A 16,139-nucleotide genomic window follows, 5' to 3' on the forward strand; every position below is an offset into this window, starting at 1 on the left:
AAAAAAGACTGGATGTGGCACTCAGTGCCAGGGTTTAGTTGATAAGGTGGTGTTAGGTCATAGGTTGGACTTGATGATCTCAAAGGTCTTTTCCAACCCAGTTAGTCCTATGATTCAGTGAACTTTGGTGCTACTGCGACTTTTCCTCTCCTGGAGGAGCCTCTTCCACAACAGCCCCTGGAGGAGGGGACAAGGACAGCTCCATGTCGCCCCCGAGGCCCTTGGAGGGGGTGGGATCAGGGGTAGGGGGTACCCACTTTGAGATTGATGAACTGGGAGGTTAGGGGGGAGTCTCGTTTTAGGGCTTCTCACAGCCCCCCAGGGTCTGGGAGGAACCAGAGTCAGCACACACAGTACTCCCAGACCGCCCCTCTTTCCCTGGGAAACATCCCCCCAAAGGTGCCAGATCCTGCTGGCATCTCGTGCAGCCAAGCTTTGGGTAGGCAAAGGGGAGCTCAGGGGGGCAAAGGAGAAGGGGCAGAGGGGTTTATCCTGCTCCTGGTTTAGTGCCCAGTGCTGATGCCCAGTGCCAGTGTCCAGCCTCAGTGCCCAGCCCCGCTGTCCAGTCCAACTGTCCAGTGCCCAATGTCAATGCCCAGTACCGGTGGTCAGTCCCACTGCCCAGCCTCAGTGTCCAGCCCCCCTGCCCAGCCCCGGTCCCAGTTCTCAGCCTCATTTCCCAGGCCTGGTGCCGTGATGCCACTGCTCTAGGACAATCCCCACCCTGGTCCCAGATGGGTGCCAGCCCTGCTGCCAGCCCCAATACCAGGTGTGTGCAGATGTGTGCCAGTGTCACCCCCCATCCTGGGGGACACAGGACAGCCACCAGCGGGGCCCAGGGCCAGGCAAAGCCCTACTGGTCCTGGAGGAAGCTGGGTTAAAACCCAGGGTGCAGCAGCAAGAAGAAAGTAGTGATGGGGGTGGTGACAGTGACAGAACGAGGCAGCCATGCACAACTTGGTGTGGGGCCTGGGGCATGGCATGGGGCATGGTGTGAAGTGTGGTGTGGGACACAGCACAGGACACATGGCACAGGGCATGCTGTGGGTTGGAACAGGACCCTGGAGCATGGCACAGGACACAGGACATAGGACATGACACAGGACATGGGACATGATTGGAGAGCACAGGGACATGGGAATGACCATGGAGCATGGCATGGGACACGGGGCATGGGACATGGGACATGGCATAGGACATGACCGTGGAGGAAAACACAGGGTTCAGTCAGTCCCAATCACCACCCTGAACCTCCTCCCACCAACCCCACTGGGACACCCACCCCAAGCCCTGGGGACACCAGTGTCCCCTGGAAGCTGGGCCAGCTCTGGATCTCCTGGAAGAGGGCATTGCCAGGGCAATTGGTGGGGCTGAGCTGGCCACACAGGGTGAAGTCTGGCTGGACACAGCCAGAGTGGACAGCACAGGGCTGGAGTTCATCCTGTATCAGGGCCAGGGTGTCGGGGTCCAGCCGGGTGGCCGAGAAGTCCCAGATGATGCCAGTGCTGAAGCCCTTGGTATTGTAGTCCTTGGTGTGGGCACTGACCCAGTGCCAGCCCTGACCCTCATACAGGTACCCGTCTGAGCCCATCACAAAGCTACAAGGACCTGACGGTGGGTACCCAGTGGTAGGAGCCATGGGGCGACAGTGGTGGGGACTGCAAAGGGTCAGGGATGGGGACCATGGGGGGCAAATGGACCACAGAGGGTGACAGGGACCATGGTGGGACAGTGACAGGGACAGTAGGGGGGACAATGGTGGGGACTTACAAGGGGACAGTGATGGGGAGCTTGGAGGGCAACAGGTCCTTTGGGTGGTGACAGGGCCCGCCAGGGTACAATGACAGGGCCCAACAGGGTACTCCCTTGGGGGGTGCCAGCTCCCTCAGAGGGTGCCAGTGACCTGCAGCCAATGTTGTCCCAACTGTGGGTATCCTGGTGAAAGCTCTGCATGTCCCTCATGGCATGGGAACAGGTGCAGCAGCTCTGGCATGGCCTCACCGGCTCCAGGGTGTGGTGCAGGAGCATGGAGCCCAGCAGGAACCACAGCAATTACAGGGTGCCCCAGTAGGGACCAGCCCACACATGCAGTGGGACAAGGGGCTCCACGTATCCCCTAAGCCCTTAGGGACACGTCAGAGTCCATGTGGGGACAAGGGGCTCAGTGGGTGCTTGGAGGCACGGCAGAGTCCATGCGGAGACAAGGAGCTTGATGGGTCTTTAGGGAGACACTAGAACATCTGAGGGACGCTCAGCATGGATGTGGGACGGTCCTCCTGGGAGTTACTGAGGAGATAGGAAGGGGCTACTCAGGGTGTCCTTTGGTGGGGACATGAGGGGGCCAGTGTCCAAGGGACACAAAAGTGTTGGCCATGGAGACATGGTGGTGGCCATCTAGGGACTGCCACCCAGGGACCACCACCCAGGGGAGAGAGTGGTGGCCATCCAGGGGACAGAGTTGTATCCATTCAGAGGACACGGTGGCGGTCATCAAGGGAAAACCGTGGTGTCCACCCAGGCAGCATAGTGGTGGCCATCCACAGGACATGGTGGTGACCACTCAGGGGACACAATGGTGTCCACCCAGGGGACCCAAAGATGTCCCACCACACCAAGCCACCTGTCCCTACCATCATCTCTCAGTGCCCACCCATGAGAGTGACCCCACCCCACTTACCTGGAGTCCCCTCTCACTCCTTCCCACCCCATTTGTGTAGTGACAACTCCCATTTGTGTGGTGACAAGCCCCCTTTGTGTGGTAACAACTCCTGTTTACGGGGTGACAACCCCCACTTGTGTGGTGACAACCCCATTTAGAGGGTGACATCCCCTGCCCATACCCACACAGCACTCATTTAACTCCTGTGACACCTGACAAGCCAAGACCACCACCTGCTGTGTCCTCACATCCCTAAGGAGCTGCCAGGTGTGTGACAGCACTCACGGCATCCCCAAAACCTCCTTTTGTCTCCTCCTTCTCTAGCTGTCCTGGCCACACCAGCGCCCCAAAATCCCAGTGCCATAACTGCTGCAGGGGGAGTCTCCCCATTTCTAAGCCATTGCTGGTCCTGTAGTAGCCCTGGAGCGGCTTGGCCAGCAGGATGGGGTCCCAGGCCAGTCGTGCCCGCAGGACCACCCCATCCATGGCTCTGATGACCACAGCATTGGGGATAGGGGACGGGAGGCCCTGCGAGGTGTAATTTTAGTTCTCCATGTCGTCCCAGCAGCTGCTGGGTTCCAGCATGGTCCCACTGTTGTCACCAGGAAAGATGTCCCCAAAGCACATCTGATGATGTGATGGTGACAGTAAAGAGAGGATCAGCAGGGGTTTGAGGCTGGGGAGGGGTCACCCAAATCCTCCAGACCTCAGCCCCGTCTCGATGCTGGCAAAGAGGGGACCGAGGGCCACCATGGAGCCGTTGGGGGCCAGTATGGCCCCATAGTCCAGTGTTGCAGGGTCACAGCGCTGGAGCTCGGTCAGGAGCTGCCACTGCCCAGGAGTGAGACCCGGAAGGGGGTCCTGGAGATGCTCATCTAGCCCTGCGTGGCACTCCAAGGTGCTGCAGACCCTCAGCCCCTGCCCCAGTGCCGTGGCAGTGGTAGGGGAGCTGTCCCGGGCCGGGGACTCGAGGGTGTCCATGATGTCAGTCACAGAGAACACATGGCATGTGGGACACCCTTGGGATACAGGGGTGGGCAGGGAGCGGGGGCATGTCGGGGAAAGGGTGGGAATGGGGTTGAGGGGGGAAAGGCACCCAAAAATTCATCAAAGCCAGGGGGAGGGCAGCCAAAATTAAGGGAAAGGACCAAAATCTGAACAATACACCTAAAACTGGGGAAAGAACCCTAAACAGAGGAAAAAGACCCAAAAGAAGGGGAAAGAACCCAAAACGGGGTTAAAGGACCCAAGAGAGGTGGAAAGGATCTGAAAGAGTGGGAAAGGACACAAACCAAGGAGAAAAGACACAAAACCAGAGGTCAACGTGTTGTCAGTACTGTGGGGTGTCATGGGGTGTCCCTATCTGTGCCGGGACAGGTGCAGACGCTCAGTGCAAGGAACAGCCACGGCAGCATCCTATGGGACAGGAGGACACCCTGCGGGACACGTGAATATCCGGCAGGACACGGCCCCGGGACCTCGGGGACTTTGGTCCCGCCGGGGGCGGGGGGCAGGGGACATACAGAGAGGGACAGGGACACACGGAAAGGAACAAGGTCTCACGGGGGAGATGGGGACGGGGACACTCCGAGGGGACAGGGACACACGACAGTGGACAGGGACATGTGCAGAGGGATAGGGACACACGGATGGGGGACAGTGATACACAGAGGGAAGAGCGGACAGGGACACACACAGGGAGGAGGAGGAGGAGGGAACACGATGCCACCAGGATACACGTGTGGGGACGCCGCCACCAGGACATGTCAGCACAAGAAGTCACCAGGACATGTCGGAGGACGCTGCCACCAGAATGTGTATTAGGACAAAAGGCGGATCCGGTGACACCCAGCACGGCGCCACGTGACCCCGCGGCTGACACCGCCCACACCCAACCCTTGCCCTGTCCCCTTCCTGTCCCCAGGAGCGGTTCCATGGCGGTGGCCGCGGCGCTAGGTTCCCTGGGCGCGGTGGCCCTGGGCACCTTCGTGGTGGCCCTGCTGCTGCGGTGGCTCTGGGATGCGCTGGTGGCTGTCACGCGATTCAGGGCCACTTGTCGCCAGCTGAACAAGTTCCCCATCCCGCCCTGGCGCAATTGGTTGCTGGGACACACTGGCATGGTGAGGGGACAGCGGGTGGCACCTGCGGGGACAGCGGGGAGAGGGGTGGAGGCACCTGCAAAGGAACAATTGGGTGGTGGCACCTGTGAGGGGACCGAAGGAATGGAGTGGTGGCACTTGGGGGGACGGTGAGGACGGTGTGGTGGCACTGGCAAAGGAACACTGGGGACAGGGTGTTGGCCCCTGCAAGGGGATAGTGGGGACAGACACACATGTCCCCAAGGCTGGCAGTGTCCTGAGGACACACATGCCCCCAAGCCTTTCTGTGCCCCCAGTGGCACACGTGTCCTGTTGTCCCCAGGGCCGGAGCACGGAGGAAGGACTACAGCAGGTGGACACCTTGGTGGCCCAGTACCGTCATGGCTGCCTCTGGTGGGGACTTCCCTGGCTGCCTGTCCTGCGCCTCTTTCACCCCAGCACCCTCCGGCCACTCCTCAGTGCCTCAGGTAGGACGTGGGACACCAGACAGGTCCCCAGGGCCACCCATGGGACCTGGCACAGAGACCTGGCAGTGTTCAAGCAGTAGCCATCGACCCAAGCCCACAGGTCCCCAGAGGTGTCACCACTGCCAGGCCAAATGCCACCCCATAGTGGCCACCAACCTGTCCTTGAGGTTCCCCAAGGCCACCCAAAGGTGTCACCATGTCCAGCCTCTGGTTGTCCCCCAGCCATCATCCTTTGGTGGCCATGGGTGCTGGGAGAGGGTCCCCATCCCAGGGTCCCCACCTGAGGGTTAATGGGTGCAGACAGGGCGGTGCCACCGCCAGTGTCCCCACGCAGGGAACCTGATGCCACCCCTGTGAATCCCTGCCCACCCCATCCTTGTACCCTGCAGCTTTCGTGGCCCCCAAGGACAAAATTTTCTACGGCTTCCTCAAGCCCTGGCTGGGTGAGTGGGGGGCACTAGGGTAGGGACAGCACCCTGGGGTGCCCCGTGGATGGAGTTGGGTGTCACAGGGGTGGGGACAGCACCTCCTGGGTGGGCCCCCAGATGAATCTGGATGTGTCACAGGGACAGTGGAGGACAGGGACATCTTCCCTGGGTGCCCCCATGATGGATCTATGTGTGTCACAGGGAACGGGGCACTGGGGGACAGGGACATCATCCCTGGGCGCCCCCAGGACAGATCCAGGTGTGTCACATGGGACAGGGGTGGTAGGGGACAGGGACACAGACATCCTTGGGTGTTCCCAGGATGTATGTGTTTGTGTCACAGGGGAGAGGGCACTGGGGGACAGGGACAACCCCCCGGGTGCCCTCAGTGGACCCTGGTGTCCCCTCCGCAGGGGAGGGGCTGCTGCTGAGCGACGGGCAGCGCTGGGCGCGGCACCGGCAACTCCTGACACCCGCCTTCCATGGGGATGTGCTCCGGAATTACCTGGGAATCTTCAACCAGAGCACTCGCGTGCTGCTTGTGAGAGATCCGAGATGCGCACGAGTCCCCATCTGCACCCCAAATCTTGAGTGCTGCACCCCAAATTCTGACCTACATACCAAACCCTGAGTCCCGTACCCAAAATTCTATCCTGCACCCACGGCTGCATCCTGACTCCTTTCCTGCATCCTGAGTCCCGTCCTGTACCCAAATTCTGTACTGTCCCATACCCCAAACCCAAACCAGCCCCCAAACCCCAGCCCCACCCCTCGTTCATCACTGCATCCCTGTTCCACACCCGTTCTCCAACTCTTCCCCCTCTCCCACCCCTGTCCCACCCCCCAGTTTATCCCCTGTCCCCTGTCCCTGATCCCCTCCCTGTTCCCTCCCCAACCCAGTCCATCCCCGCAGGCCAAGTGGGGGGCAGCAGCAGTGGCAGCTGGTGGGGGGCCAGTGGAGCTGGAGGTGCTGCAGCCCCTGAGCCTCCTCACCCTGGACACGCTCCAGAAGTGCATCTTCAGTCACGAGAGCCACTGCCAGGAGTGAGTGTAACCTGTCCCCACTGACCATCCTGGTCGCCCTGGTGACTCCACCATTGTCCCTGTTGACCATCCTGGTGGCCCCAGTGGTCCTGCTATCATCCATACTGGTGGCCACAGGGTCCCACATTGTCCCTGTTTCCTGCAGGCAGCCCAGCGAGTACATCCAGGCCATCCTGGAGCTGAGCTCATTGGTGGTCCGGCGTCAGTTCCAGCCACTTCTTCACCCGTGGTGGCTCTACAGCCTCTCCTCTGATGGCCGGCGCTTTGCCCGCGCCTGTGCCACTGTCCATGCCTTCACTGCTGATGTGGTGCAGCGCCGGCGCCAGGCACTCGCCTGCCTGGGCCACCAGGCCTGGCTGGATGGCCACCGGGGACGCAGCATGGACTTCATCGACCTCCTGCTGCTCACCAAGGTGGGGCTGGGGTGGTGGCCATGGGGACATGGAAGTGGTCAAGAGGGTGGTTGTGGCCGTGGGGAGATGATGGTGACCATGATGGTGGTCAGGGGGATGGTGGTGGCCATGGAAGGGTTAGCCGTAGAGGCCAGTAGGATGCTGGTGGCCATGGGGGCGTTGGGCATAGACTGGTGGCCACAGGGGAACAGTGGTGGCTATGGGCAGCATTGACCATAGAGCTGGTGGCCAGTGGGATGATGGTGCCATAGGGTGGCGGCCATGGGGCAAGAGTGGTGGCCATGGATGGGATTTGGCCCCAGGTGGCCCATGGCTCATCCCACCTCCGTAGGACGAGAATGGCCACACCCTGTCAGACAAGGACATTGCAGCTGAGGCAGACACCTTCATGTTTGAGGGTAAGCACGAGCTCCCAGGCACCACTGGGGAGGAGCCACTCCAGTGTCCCCTCACTCACCCAATGTCCCCACAGGCCATGACACCACGGCCAGTGGCCTGGCATGGCTCTTCTACAACCTGGCCGGCCACCCTGAGTACCAGGAGCGATGCCGCCAGGAGGCCCAGGAGCTTCTGGCTGGCCGGGACTCTGTGGACATTGAATGGTGAGATGTCCCCAGGGCCATCCCTGGTCATGTAACTTGGGGACATGGTGCCACCCCCGCTTGTCCCCAGGGAGGACCTGTCCCAGCTGCCCTTCACCACCATGTGCATCAAGGAGAGCCTGCGGCTGCACCCTCCTGTCACTGCTGTGTCCCGGCGCTGCACTAAGGACATCCCCTTGCGTGATGGCCGTGTCATCCCCAAAGGTATGGCATGGCCAGGATGTACCCAGTGTCACCACTCACCCTCATCTGCTGTCCCTAAAGTGGCCATTCCCATCCCACCAGGGGTCATCTGCTTGATGAGCATCTACGGGACCCACCACAACCCAGACCTCTGGCCCGAGCCTGAGGTAGGACCATCCCATGAGCTGTCCCTGTCACCACAGTGGCAACAGCTGTATCCCCTCAGTGTGACTGTGTCGTGTCACCTCAGGTATTCAACCCTCTGAGGTTCAGCCTGGAAAACAGCAAGGGACGCTCCCCGTCATCCTTCATCCCCTTCTCTGCTGGCCCCAGGTATGTGGTAGAGTCGGGGACAGGAGTGTCCCTAAGTGCCACCCCCATCCCTGGCTGGATTCACAGCGGAGTGACAGTGACAGTGGGGATGTGGTGGCAGGAACTGCATCGGGCAGAGCTTTGCCATGGCTGAGATGAAGGTGGTAGTGGCATTGACACTGTCCCGGTTTGTGCTGCGGAGGGACACGGCAAGGCCACCCCCGCGCCGCAAGCCCGAGCTGATCCTGCGTGCCGAGGACGGGCTCTGGTTGCTGCTGGAGCCACTGGTGGGAGTGGCCTGAGGGACAGGGGTCACCAGGACATGGGGACATCCCGCAAGGCAGGTGTCACAGCCAGAGGAGGAGCAGGGAATGAATGGTAGCATAAAGAGGACAGTAGTGGGGATGTGATGTCCTTGGTCATGGTTCACCACCATGTGAACCCATGGACTTGTCCCCTAGGCCACTTGTCACCATCCATTGCCATATAGCCCCCCATGTCACCATCTATAACTGTGACACCCCCCCCATGCCCAATATCGCCATCCACAGCCATGTCCGCACCCATGTCCTTGTCCGTATCCCCATCCCCACCATGTCTCCCAATGTCACAATCCAGGTCTTAGCTGAATGTCTTTATTTTACCCTAATGTTTGGGTGAAGGGATGAAGAAAAATGAAGGGAAATCAAAGCCAAAATAAAAGGATTTACGTGTCCACGCTGCTGTCACATGTCCAGGCTAGATGGTCACAGTGGGGGGGGTGACAGTTCCCCTCTTTCGGGGCTCTGCAGAATCCCAGCTGCCAGTGGAGGCACAACGCGGAACAAAAGGGCCACAGCATGGGCCTGGGGGGCACTGGGTTACTTTATTTGACGTTAAACTCCAGGAGTCCCGGGATCCCCGTGCTGAACTCTGGGCCAGCAACATAAAGGGAGGCAGGTCTCAAGGGAGGATACAATATTCACCTAATCAGGAAACTGGGGGTGGGACACAAGGCAGGGGATACAATGTATAAACCAGTGAAGGATTTCAAGGGAGGAAAACTGCTTGGGATAGGAGGGGTTAAAAACTGGATGGGGGGGCGGGGGGAAGGGGTTTGAAACTTGGCAGGGAAGTAGCTAAGTAACAACAGGTAAAGGACACCTGGCTCAACTGAACAACAAAGGCAGGTCTGTGTCACTCTAAAACAGGGGGAGAAAAAACCCAAAAGGACTACCAAACCACAAATCAAACAAAAAACCTGCCAAATAAAAACACACTGCAACAGCTGAGTATCCATGTGCCTGGGTGGGTAGAAAGGACCTTTTTTAGAGGGATTTCCACTCCATTGTCTCCAAAATCCTGGTTTCGTGCTCCAGTCCATCACCATTTGGCAGTGAAAGACGCCTGTGGGACAGAGAGAATTACAATCATGGAATGATTCAGGTTGGAAAAGACCTCCAATACCATCCGGTATTCCTTGATGCCACCAGAAGAAATGGTGCACTGGATGCAAAAGGTGAGATTTTTGGGGGGTCCAAAGTAAAAAACTGTGCTGTCCCCTATGAAATTCTGACGGTGGTTTGCATCCTAACGGATTTTTCTCTGGCTGCGTCCAAGTGCCCAAGGGGAGCCAGGAAGATGTGGAGACCACCAGCCAGGTATCTTCCCAACATGGATCACCAGGACCATGGATGACCAAGTCTCTGCCCAACAAGGGTCACTGTGGACCATCCAATGGAGGTCCTCCAATGGGGGATGGAGTTGTAGCAGCACTCAAAGCTCTTGCCACACTTGGGACACTGTTAGGGTCTCTCCCCAGTGTGGATCTGCTGGTGGGTGAGGAGGGTGGAGTTTTTCTTAAAGCACTTCCTGCAGTCGGGGCAGTGGAAGGGCCTCTATTCTGTGTGAATCTGCTGATGCTTGAGGAGACGGTATCTGCTCTGAAACCTCTCCCCACACTCAGAACACTCATAGGGCGTCTCCCCAGTGTGGATCCTCTGGTGGGCAATCAGGTTGGACCTCTGGCTGAAGCTCTTCCCACATTCTGAACACGTGTAGGGGCAATCCCCAGTGTGCATTGTCCGGTGGATGATCAGGTCAGAGCTGTCACGGAAGCTCTTCCCACATTCCCCACACACATAGGGTCGTATCCCAGTGTGGATCATCTGGTGGCGGTTCAGGTGGCAGCTCTTCCTGAACGCTTTCCCACATTCTCCACATTTATAGGGCCGTTCATCAGTGTGGATCCTCTGGTGGCAGATCAAACTGGAGCTCAGGCTGAAGCTCTGTCCACACTCCCCACACTCATAGGGCCATTCCCCGGTGTGAATCCTCTGGTGGACCATCAGGTCAGAGGTGTCTCTGAAGCTCTTCCCACATTCCCCACACTCATAGGGCCTCTCCCCAGTGTGGATCTTCTGGTGGCGGTACAGGTGGGAGCTGATCCTGAAGCTCTTCCCACATTCCCCACACTCATAGGGCCGTTCCCCGGAGTGGATCTTCTGGTGGCAGACCAGGCGGGAGCTCGTGAGGAAACTCTTCCCACATTCCAGGCACTGGTGGGGCTTCTTGCCATCAAAAAGCTGCTCATTGACCACTTCAGAGCTCTGGCCAGAGCTCCGGCTGCCTTCCTGGCACAGGGTGGGTCTTTCCTCCTTGGAGCATCCTGGGCTGGGTTTGCAGCCCCTCCACCTGTGGGATCTCCAGGGCTTTTCCTCCCCGTTGGATTCCTGCGCTGTGGAGCCGCTCAAAACAGCCTCTCTCATGAGGTTCTGCTGCAGGGATTTGTCCTCCCTGGTCTCTATCCTCAGCTCCTTGTCTGGGGGAGGAAGGGTTTTGCCTCCATGCCAGAGGGAAGGAGATCTCCCCAGTCCATCCCTGGCAGGACAGCATTAGCACAGGGGTTGTCCTGAAGCCGGGGACCGTGCTGGGCTGGGAGATGAAGCAGGAGAGAGGGGGAAAGGGGCAGTGACTTCCTCCTCACCTGCCGGGCTGCCCCAAGGTATCTTCCTCTTCCTTGCAGACTTCTCCTCTGTGCAGATAAGGTTTGGGAGTGGGAAATCCGGATTTGAGGGAAAAACAAGATGTGAGTGCATTGCCTTCGAAAGTCCCGCTGGCCAAGTCCATCTCTAGAAGTCACCAGGTGTCTGGTGGCCAGAAAAACCTCCAAAAATCAAGGAAAAACCTCCATAAATAAATAAAACCTCTCCCAGGATTTGCCTGTTTCTAGTGTCCTTACTTTGGGGTTATGGGGGTCCCTCTTCTCAGAGCTGCTGGGGGACCCGTGGTTCCTGGGCATCCCCCCCCCTCCCACCCAGGCCCTGCTTAGACAGGCTGAGGGGGTTTTGGGGGTGTCCAGGGCTCATCCTCCCCTGATTCGAACGCGGCTCCCAGGTGTCCCAGGGTCCCCTTCTCCAGCATCCCCCCACTCCAGGCACTCAGCGCTCCCCCCGCACCCCGACAATATTTTCAGCGTCGGGGGGCCCGGGTCCCACTCATCTCCCAGCTCCACCACCCCTCCAGCCTGCCGAAGCTCCCCCAACTCTGCTACCACCCCTCTCCCCACGCCGGGGCTCCCGCCTTTCATCCCCCGGCTCTCCCGAGGATCCCCAAAACCCGTTTCCCGCCCCGCCGGCACCGGGCGATCGCCACGTGGGCCCCGCAGGGGCCCGATCTCCGCGATCGCCACCAGGGCCATTTGCGGCTCAGCTTTGCACTCCTACGAGATCCAAAAATACCCCCTCGTTATATAAATAAAAAAGTACCTCTCTCAGCCACACCGAAATATACTTGGTACTCGACTCCGGCTCCCGCGAGACCCAAACCCGGTGCTTTGGCGGGGAGAGGGGGATTTTCTGGGGTTTGGGTCTCGCGGGAGCCGGAGTCGAGTACCAAGTATATTTCGGTGTGGCTGAGAGAGGTACTTTTTTATTTATATAACGAGGGGGTATTTTTGGATCTCGTAGGAGTGCAAAGCTGAGCCGCAAATGGCCCTGGTGGCGATCGCGGAGATCGGGCCCCTGCGGGGCCCACGTGGCGATCGCCCGGTGCCGGCGGGGCGGGAAACGGGTTTTGGGGATCCTCGGGAGAGCCGGGGGATGAAAGGCGGGAGCCCCGGCGTGGGGAGAGGGGTGGTAGCAGAGTTGGGGGAGCTTCGGCAGGCTGGAGGGGTGGTGGAGCTGGGAGATGAGTGGGACCCGGGCCCCCCGACGCTGAAAATATTGTCGGGGTGCGGGGGGAGCGCTGAGTGCCTGGAGTGGGGGGATGCTGGAGAAGGGGACCCTGGGACACCTGGGAGCCGCGTTCGAATCAGGGGAGGATGAGCCCTGGACACCCCCAAAACCCCCTCAGCCTGTCTAAGCAGGGCCTGGGTGGGAGGGGGGGGGATGCCCAGGAACCACGGGTCCCCCAGCAGCTCTGAGAAGAGGGACCCCCATAACCCCAAAGTAAGGACACTAGAAACAGGCAAATCCTGGGAGAGGTTTTATTTATTTATGGAGGTTTTTCCTTGATTTTTGGAGGTTTTTCTGGCCACCAGACACCTGGTGACTTCTAGAGATGGACTTGGCCAGCGGGACTTTCGAAGGCAATGCACTCACATCTTGTTTTTCCTCAAATCCGGATTTCCCACTCCCAAACCTTATCTGCACAGAGGAGAAGTCTGCAAGGAAGAGGAAGATGCCTTGGGGCAGCCCGGCAGGTGAGGAGGAAGTCACTGCCCCTTTCCCCCTCTCTCCTGCTTCATCTCCCAGCCCAGCACGGTCCCCGGCTTCAGGACAACCCCTGTGCTAATGCTGTCCTGCCAGGGATGGACTGGGGAGATCTCCTTCCCTCTGGCATGGAGGCAAAACCCTTCCTCCCCCAGACAAGGAGCTGAGGATAGAGACCAGGGAGGACAAATCCCTGCAGCAGAACCTCATGAGAGAGGCTGTTTTGAGCGGCTCCACAGCGCAGGAATCCAACGGGGAGGAAAAGCCCTGGAGATCCCACAGGTGGAGGGGCTGCAAACCCAGCCCAGGATGCTCCAAGGAGGAAAGACCCACCCTGTGCCAGGAAGGCAGCCGGAGCTCTGGCCAGAGCTCTGAAGTGGTCAATGAGCAGCTTTTTGATGGCAAGAAGCCCCACCAGTGCCTGGAATGTGGGAAGAGTTTCCTCACGAGCTCCCGCCTGGTCTGCCACCAGAAGATCCACTCCGGGGAACGGCCCTATGAGTGTGGGGAATGTGGGAAGAGCTTCAGGATCAGCTCCCACCTGTACCGCCACCAGAAGATCCACACTGGGGAGAGGCCCTATGAGTGTGGGGAATGTGGGAAGAGCTTCAGAGACACCTCTGACCTGATGGTCCACCAGAGGATTCACACCGGGGAATGGCCCTATGAGTGTGGGGAGTGTGGACAGAGCTTCAGCCTGAGCTCCAGTTTGATCTGCCACCAGAGGATCCACACTGATGAACGGCCCTATAAATGTGGAGAATGTGGGAAAGCGTTCAGGAAGAGCTGCCACCTGAACCGCCACCAGATGATCCACACTGGGATACGACCCTATGTGTGTGGGGAATGTGGGAAGAGCTTCCGTGACAGCTCTGACCTGATCATCCACCGGACAATGCACACTGGGGATTGCCCCTACACGTGTTCAGAATGTGGGAAGAGCTTCAGCCAGAGGTCCAACCTGATTGCCCACCAGAGGATCCACACTGGGGAGACGCCCTATGAGTGTTCTGAGTGTGGGGAGAGGTTTCAGAGCAGATACCGTCTCCTCAAGCATCAGCAGATTCACACAGAATAGAGGCCCTTCCACTGCCCCGACTGCAGGAAGTGCTTTAAGAAAAACTCCACCCTCCTCACCCACCAGCAGATCCACACTGGGGAGAGACCCTAACAGTGTCCCAAGTGTGGCAAGAGCTTTGAGTGCTGCTACAACTCCATCCCCCATTGGAGGACCTCCATTGGATGGTCCACAGTGACCCTTGTTGGGCAGAGACTTGGTCATCCATGGTCCTGGTGATCCATGTTGGGAAGATACCTGGCTGGTGGTCTCCACATCTTCCTGGCTCCCCTTGGGCACTTGGACGCAGCCAGAGAAAAATCCGTTAGGATGCAAACCACCGTCAGAATTTCATAGGGGACAGCACAGTTTTTTACTTTGGACCCCCCAAAAATCTCACCTTTTGCATCCAGTGCACCATTTCTTCTGGTGGCATCAAGGAATACCGGATGGTATTGGAGGTCTTTTCCAACCTGAATCATTCCATGATTGTAATTCTCTCTGTCCCACAGGCGTCTTTCACTGCCAAATGGTGATGGACTGGAGCACGAAACCAGGATTTGGAGACAATGGAGTGGAAATCCCTCTAAAAAAGGTCCTTTCTACCCACCCAGGCACATGGATACTCAGCTGTTGCAGTGTGTTTTTATTTGGCAGGTTTTTTGTTTGATTTGTGGTTTGGTAGTCCTTTTGGGTTTTTCTCCCCCTGTTTTAGAGTGACACAGACCTGCCTTTGTTGTTCAGTTGAGCCAGGTGTCCTTTACCTGTTGTTACTTAGCTACTTCCCTGCCAAGTTTCAAACCCCTTCCCCCCGCCCCCCCATCCAGTTTTTAACCCCTCCTATCCCAAGCAGTTTTCCTCCCTTGAAATCCTTCACTGGTTTATACATTGTATCCCCTGCCTTGTGTCCCACCCCCAGTTTCCTGATTAGGTGAATATTGTATCCTCCCTTGAGACCTGCCTCCCTTTATGTTGCTGGCCCAGAGTTCAGCACGGGGATCCCGGGACTCCTGGAGTTTAACGTCAAATAAAGTAACCCAGTGCCCCCCAGGCCCATGCTGTGGCCCTTTTGTTCCGCGTTGTGCCTCCACTGGCAGCTGGGATTCTGCAGAGCCCCGAAAGAGGGGAACTGTCACCCCCCCCACTGTGACCATCTAGCCTGGACATGTGACAGCAGCGTGGACACGTAATCCTTTTATTTTGGCTTTGATTTCCCTTCATTTTTCTTCATCCCTTCACCCAAACATTAGGGTAAAATAAAGACATTCAGCTAAGACCTGGATTGTGACATTGGGAGACATGGTGGGGATGGGGATACGGACAAGGACATGGGTGCGGACATGGCTGTGGATGGCGATATTGGGCATGGGGGGGGTGTCACAGTTATAGATGGTGACATGGGGGGCTATATGGCAATGGATGGTGACAAGTGGCCTAGGGACAAGTCCATGGGTTCACATGGTGGTGAACCATGACCAAGGACATCACATCCCCACTACTGTCCTCTTTATGCTACCATTCATTCCCTGCTCCTCCTCTGGCTGTGACACCTGCCTTGCGGGATGTCCCCATGTCCTGGTGACCCCTGTCCCTCAGGCCACTCCCACCAGTGGCTCCAGCAGCAACCAGAGCCCGTCCTCGGCACGCAGGATCAGCTCGGGCTTGCGGCGCGGGGGTGGCCTTGCCGTGTCCCTCCGCAGCACAAACCGGGACAGTGTCAATGCCACTACCACCTTCATCTCAGCCATGGCAAAGCTCTGCCCGATGCAGTTCCTGCCACCACATCCCCACTGTCACTGTCACTCCGCTGTGAATCCAGCCAGGGATGGGGGTGGCACTTAGGGACACTCCTGTCCCCGACTCTACCACATACCTGGGCCAGCAGAGAAGGGGATGAAGGATGACGGGGAGCGTCCCTTGCTGTTTCCAGGCTGAACCTCAGAGGGTTGAATACCTGAGGTGACACGACACAGTCACACTGAGGGGATACAGCTGTTGCCACTGTGGTGACAGGGACAGCTCATGGGATGGTCCTACCTCAGGCTCGGGCCAGAGGTCTGGGTTGTGGTGGGTCCCGTAGATGCTCATCAAGCAGATGACCCCTGGTGGGATGGGAATGGCCACTTTAGGGACAGCAGATGAGGGTGAGTGGTGACACTGGGTACATCCTGGCCATGCCATACC

The 16,139-nt window shown here is 58.4% G+C and overlaps 3 protein-coding genes and 1 long non-coding RNA gene across 6 annotated transcripts; 2 read left to right on the forward strand and 2 right to left on the reverse strand.

Annotated features, from left to right (window-relative positions):
- The first annotated feature begins 4,539 nt into the window (after positions 1-4,539).
- Positions 4,540-10,783, forward strand: LOC103825099 (cytochrome P450 4F3-like). Of its 3 annotated transcripts, XM_050983007.1 has the most exons (13): positions 4,540-4,779; positions 5,081-5,225; positions 5,615-5,668; positions 6,067-6,194; positions 6,567-6,697; positions 6,843-7,110; positions 7,442-7,508; positions 7,583-7,712; positions 7,783-7,916; positions 7,998-8,062; positions 8,146-8,228; positions 9,566-9,929; positions 10,668-10,783. In XM_050983007.1, the coding sequence occupies exons 1-12, from the start codon at positions 4,594-4,596 to the stop codon at positions 9,882-9,884; spliced, it is 1,710 nt and encodes a 569-aa protein (XP_050838964.1). In that variant the 5' UTR covers positions 4,540-4,593; the 3' UTR covers positions 9,885-9,929; positions 10,668-10,783. The 3 variants fall into 3 exon arrangements, with proteins under 3 accessions (XP_050838964.1, XP_018781213.3, XP_009098642.2); XM_018925668.3 differs by lacking the exon at positions 10,668-10,783 and having other exon boundaries at positions 9,566-10,008; XM_009100394.4 differs by lacking the exons at positions 9,566-9,929; positions 10,668-10,783 and adding an exon at positions 8,329-8,924 and having other exon boundaries at positions 4,543-4,779.
- Positions 9,951-12,028, reverse strand: LOC127060371 (zinc finger protein 239-like). The gene is made up of 3 exons (XM_050983009.1): positions 11,954-12,028; positions 11,173-11,352; positions 9,951-11,007 (listed from the first exon to the last, which is right to left on the reverse strand). Exons 2-3 carry the CDS (start codon positions 11,282-11,284, stop codon positions 10,085-10,087), a joined length of 1,035 nt encoding a protein of 344 aa, XP_050838966.1. The 5' UTR covers positions 11,285-11,352; positions 11,954-12,028; the 3' UTR covers positions 9,951-10,084.
- Positions 12,029-12,658: 630 nt separating this feature from the next.
- Positions 12,659-14,271, reverse strand: LOC127060372 (uncharacterized). Its single transcript, XR_007779360.1, has 3 exons — positions 14,214-14,271; positions 13,232-13,393; positions 12,659-12,849 (listed from the first exon to the last, which is right to left on the reverse strand). It is a non-coding gene; the product is annotated as an uncharacterized LOC127060372 (long non-coding RNA).
- LOC103825100 (zinc finger protein 239-like) lies at positions 12,747-15,006 on the forward strand. Its single transcript, XM_050983008.1, has 2 exons — positions 12,747-12,888; positions 13,054-15,006. The coding sequence occupies exons 1-2, from the start codon at positions 12,747-12,749 to the stop codon at positions 13,974-13,976; spliced, it is 1,065 nt and encodes a 354-aa protein (XP_050838965.1). The 3' UTR covers positions 13,977-15,006.
- Positions 15,007-16,139: the final 1,133 nt, after the last annotated feature.

The sequence above is a fragment of the Serinus canaria genome, chromosome 22, assembly GCF_022539315.1.
Source record: "Serinus canaria isolate serCan28SL12 chromosome 22, serCan2020, whole genome shotgun sequence".
Taxonomy (NCBI): domain Eukaryota; kingdom Metazoa; phylum Chordata; class Aves; order Passeriformes; family Fringillidae; genus Serinus; species Serinus canaria.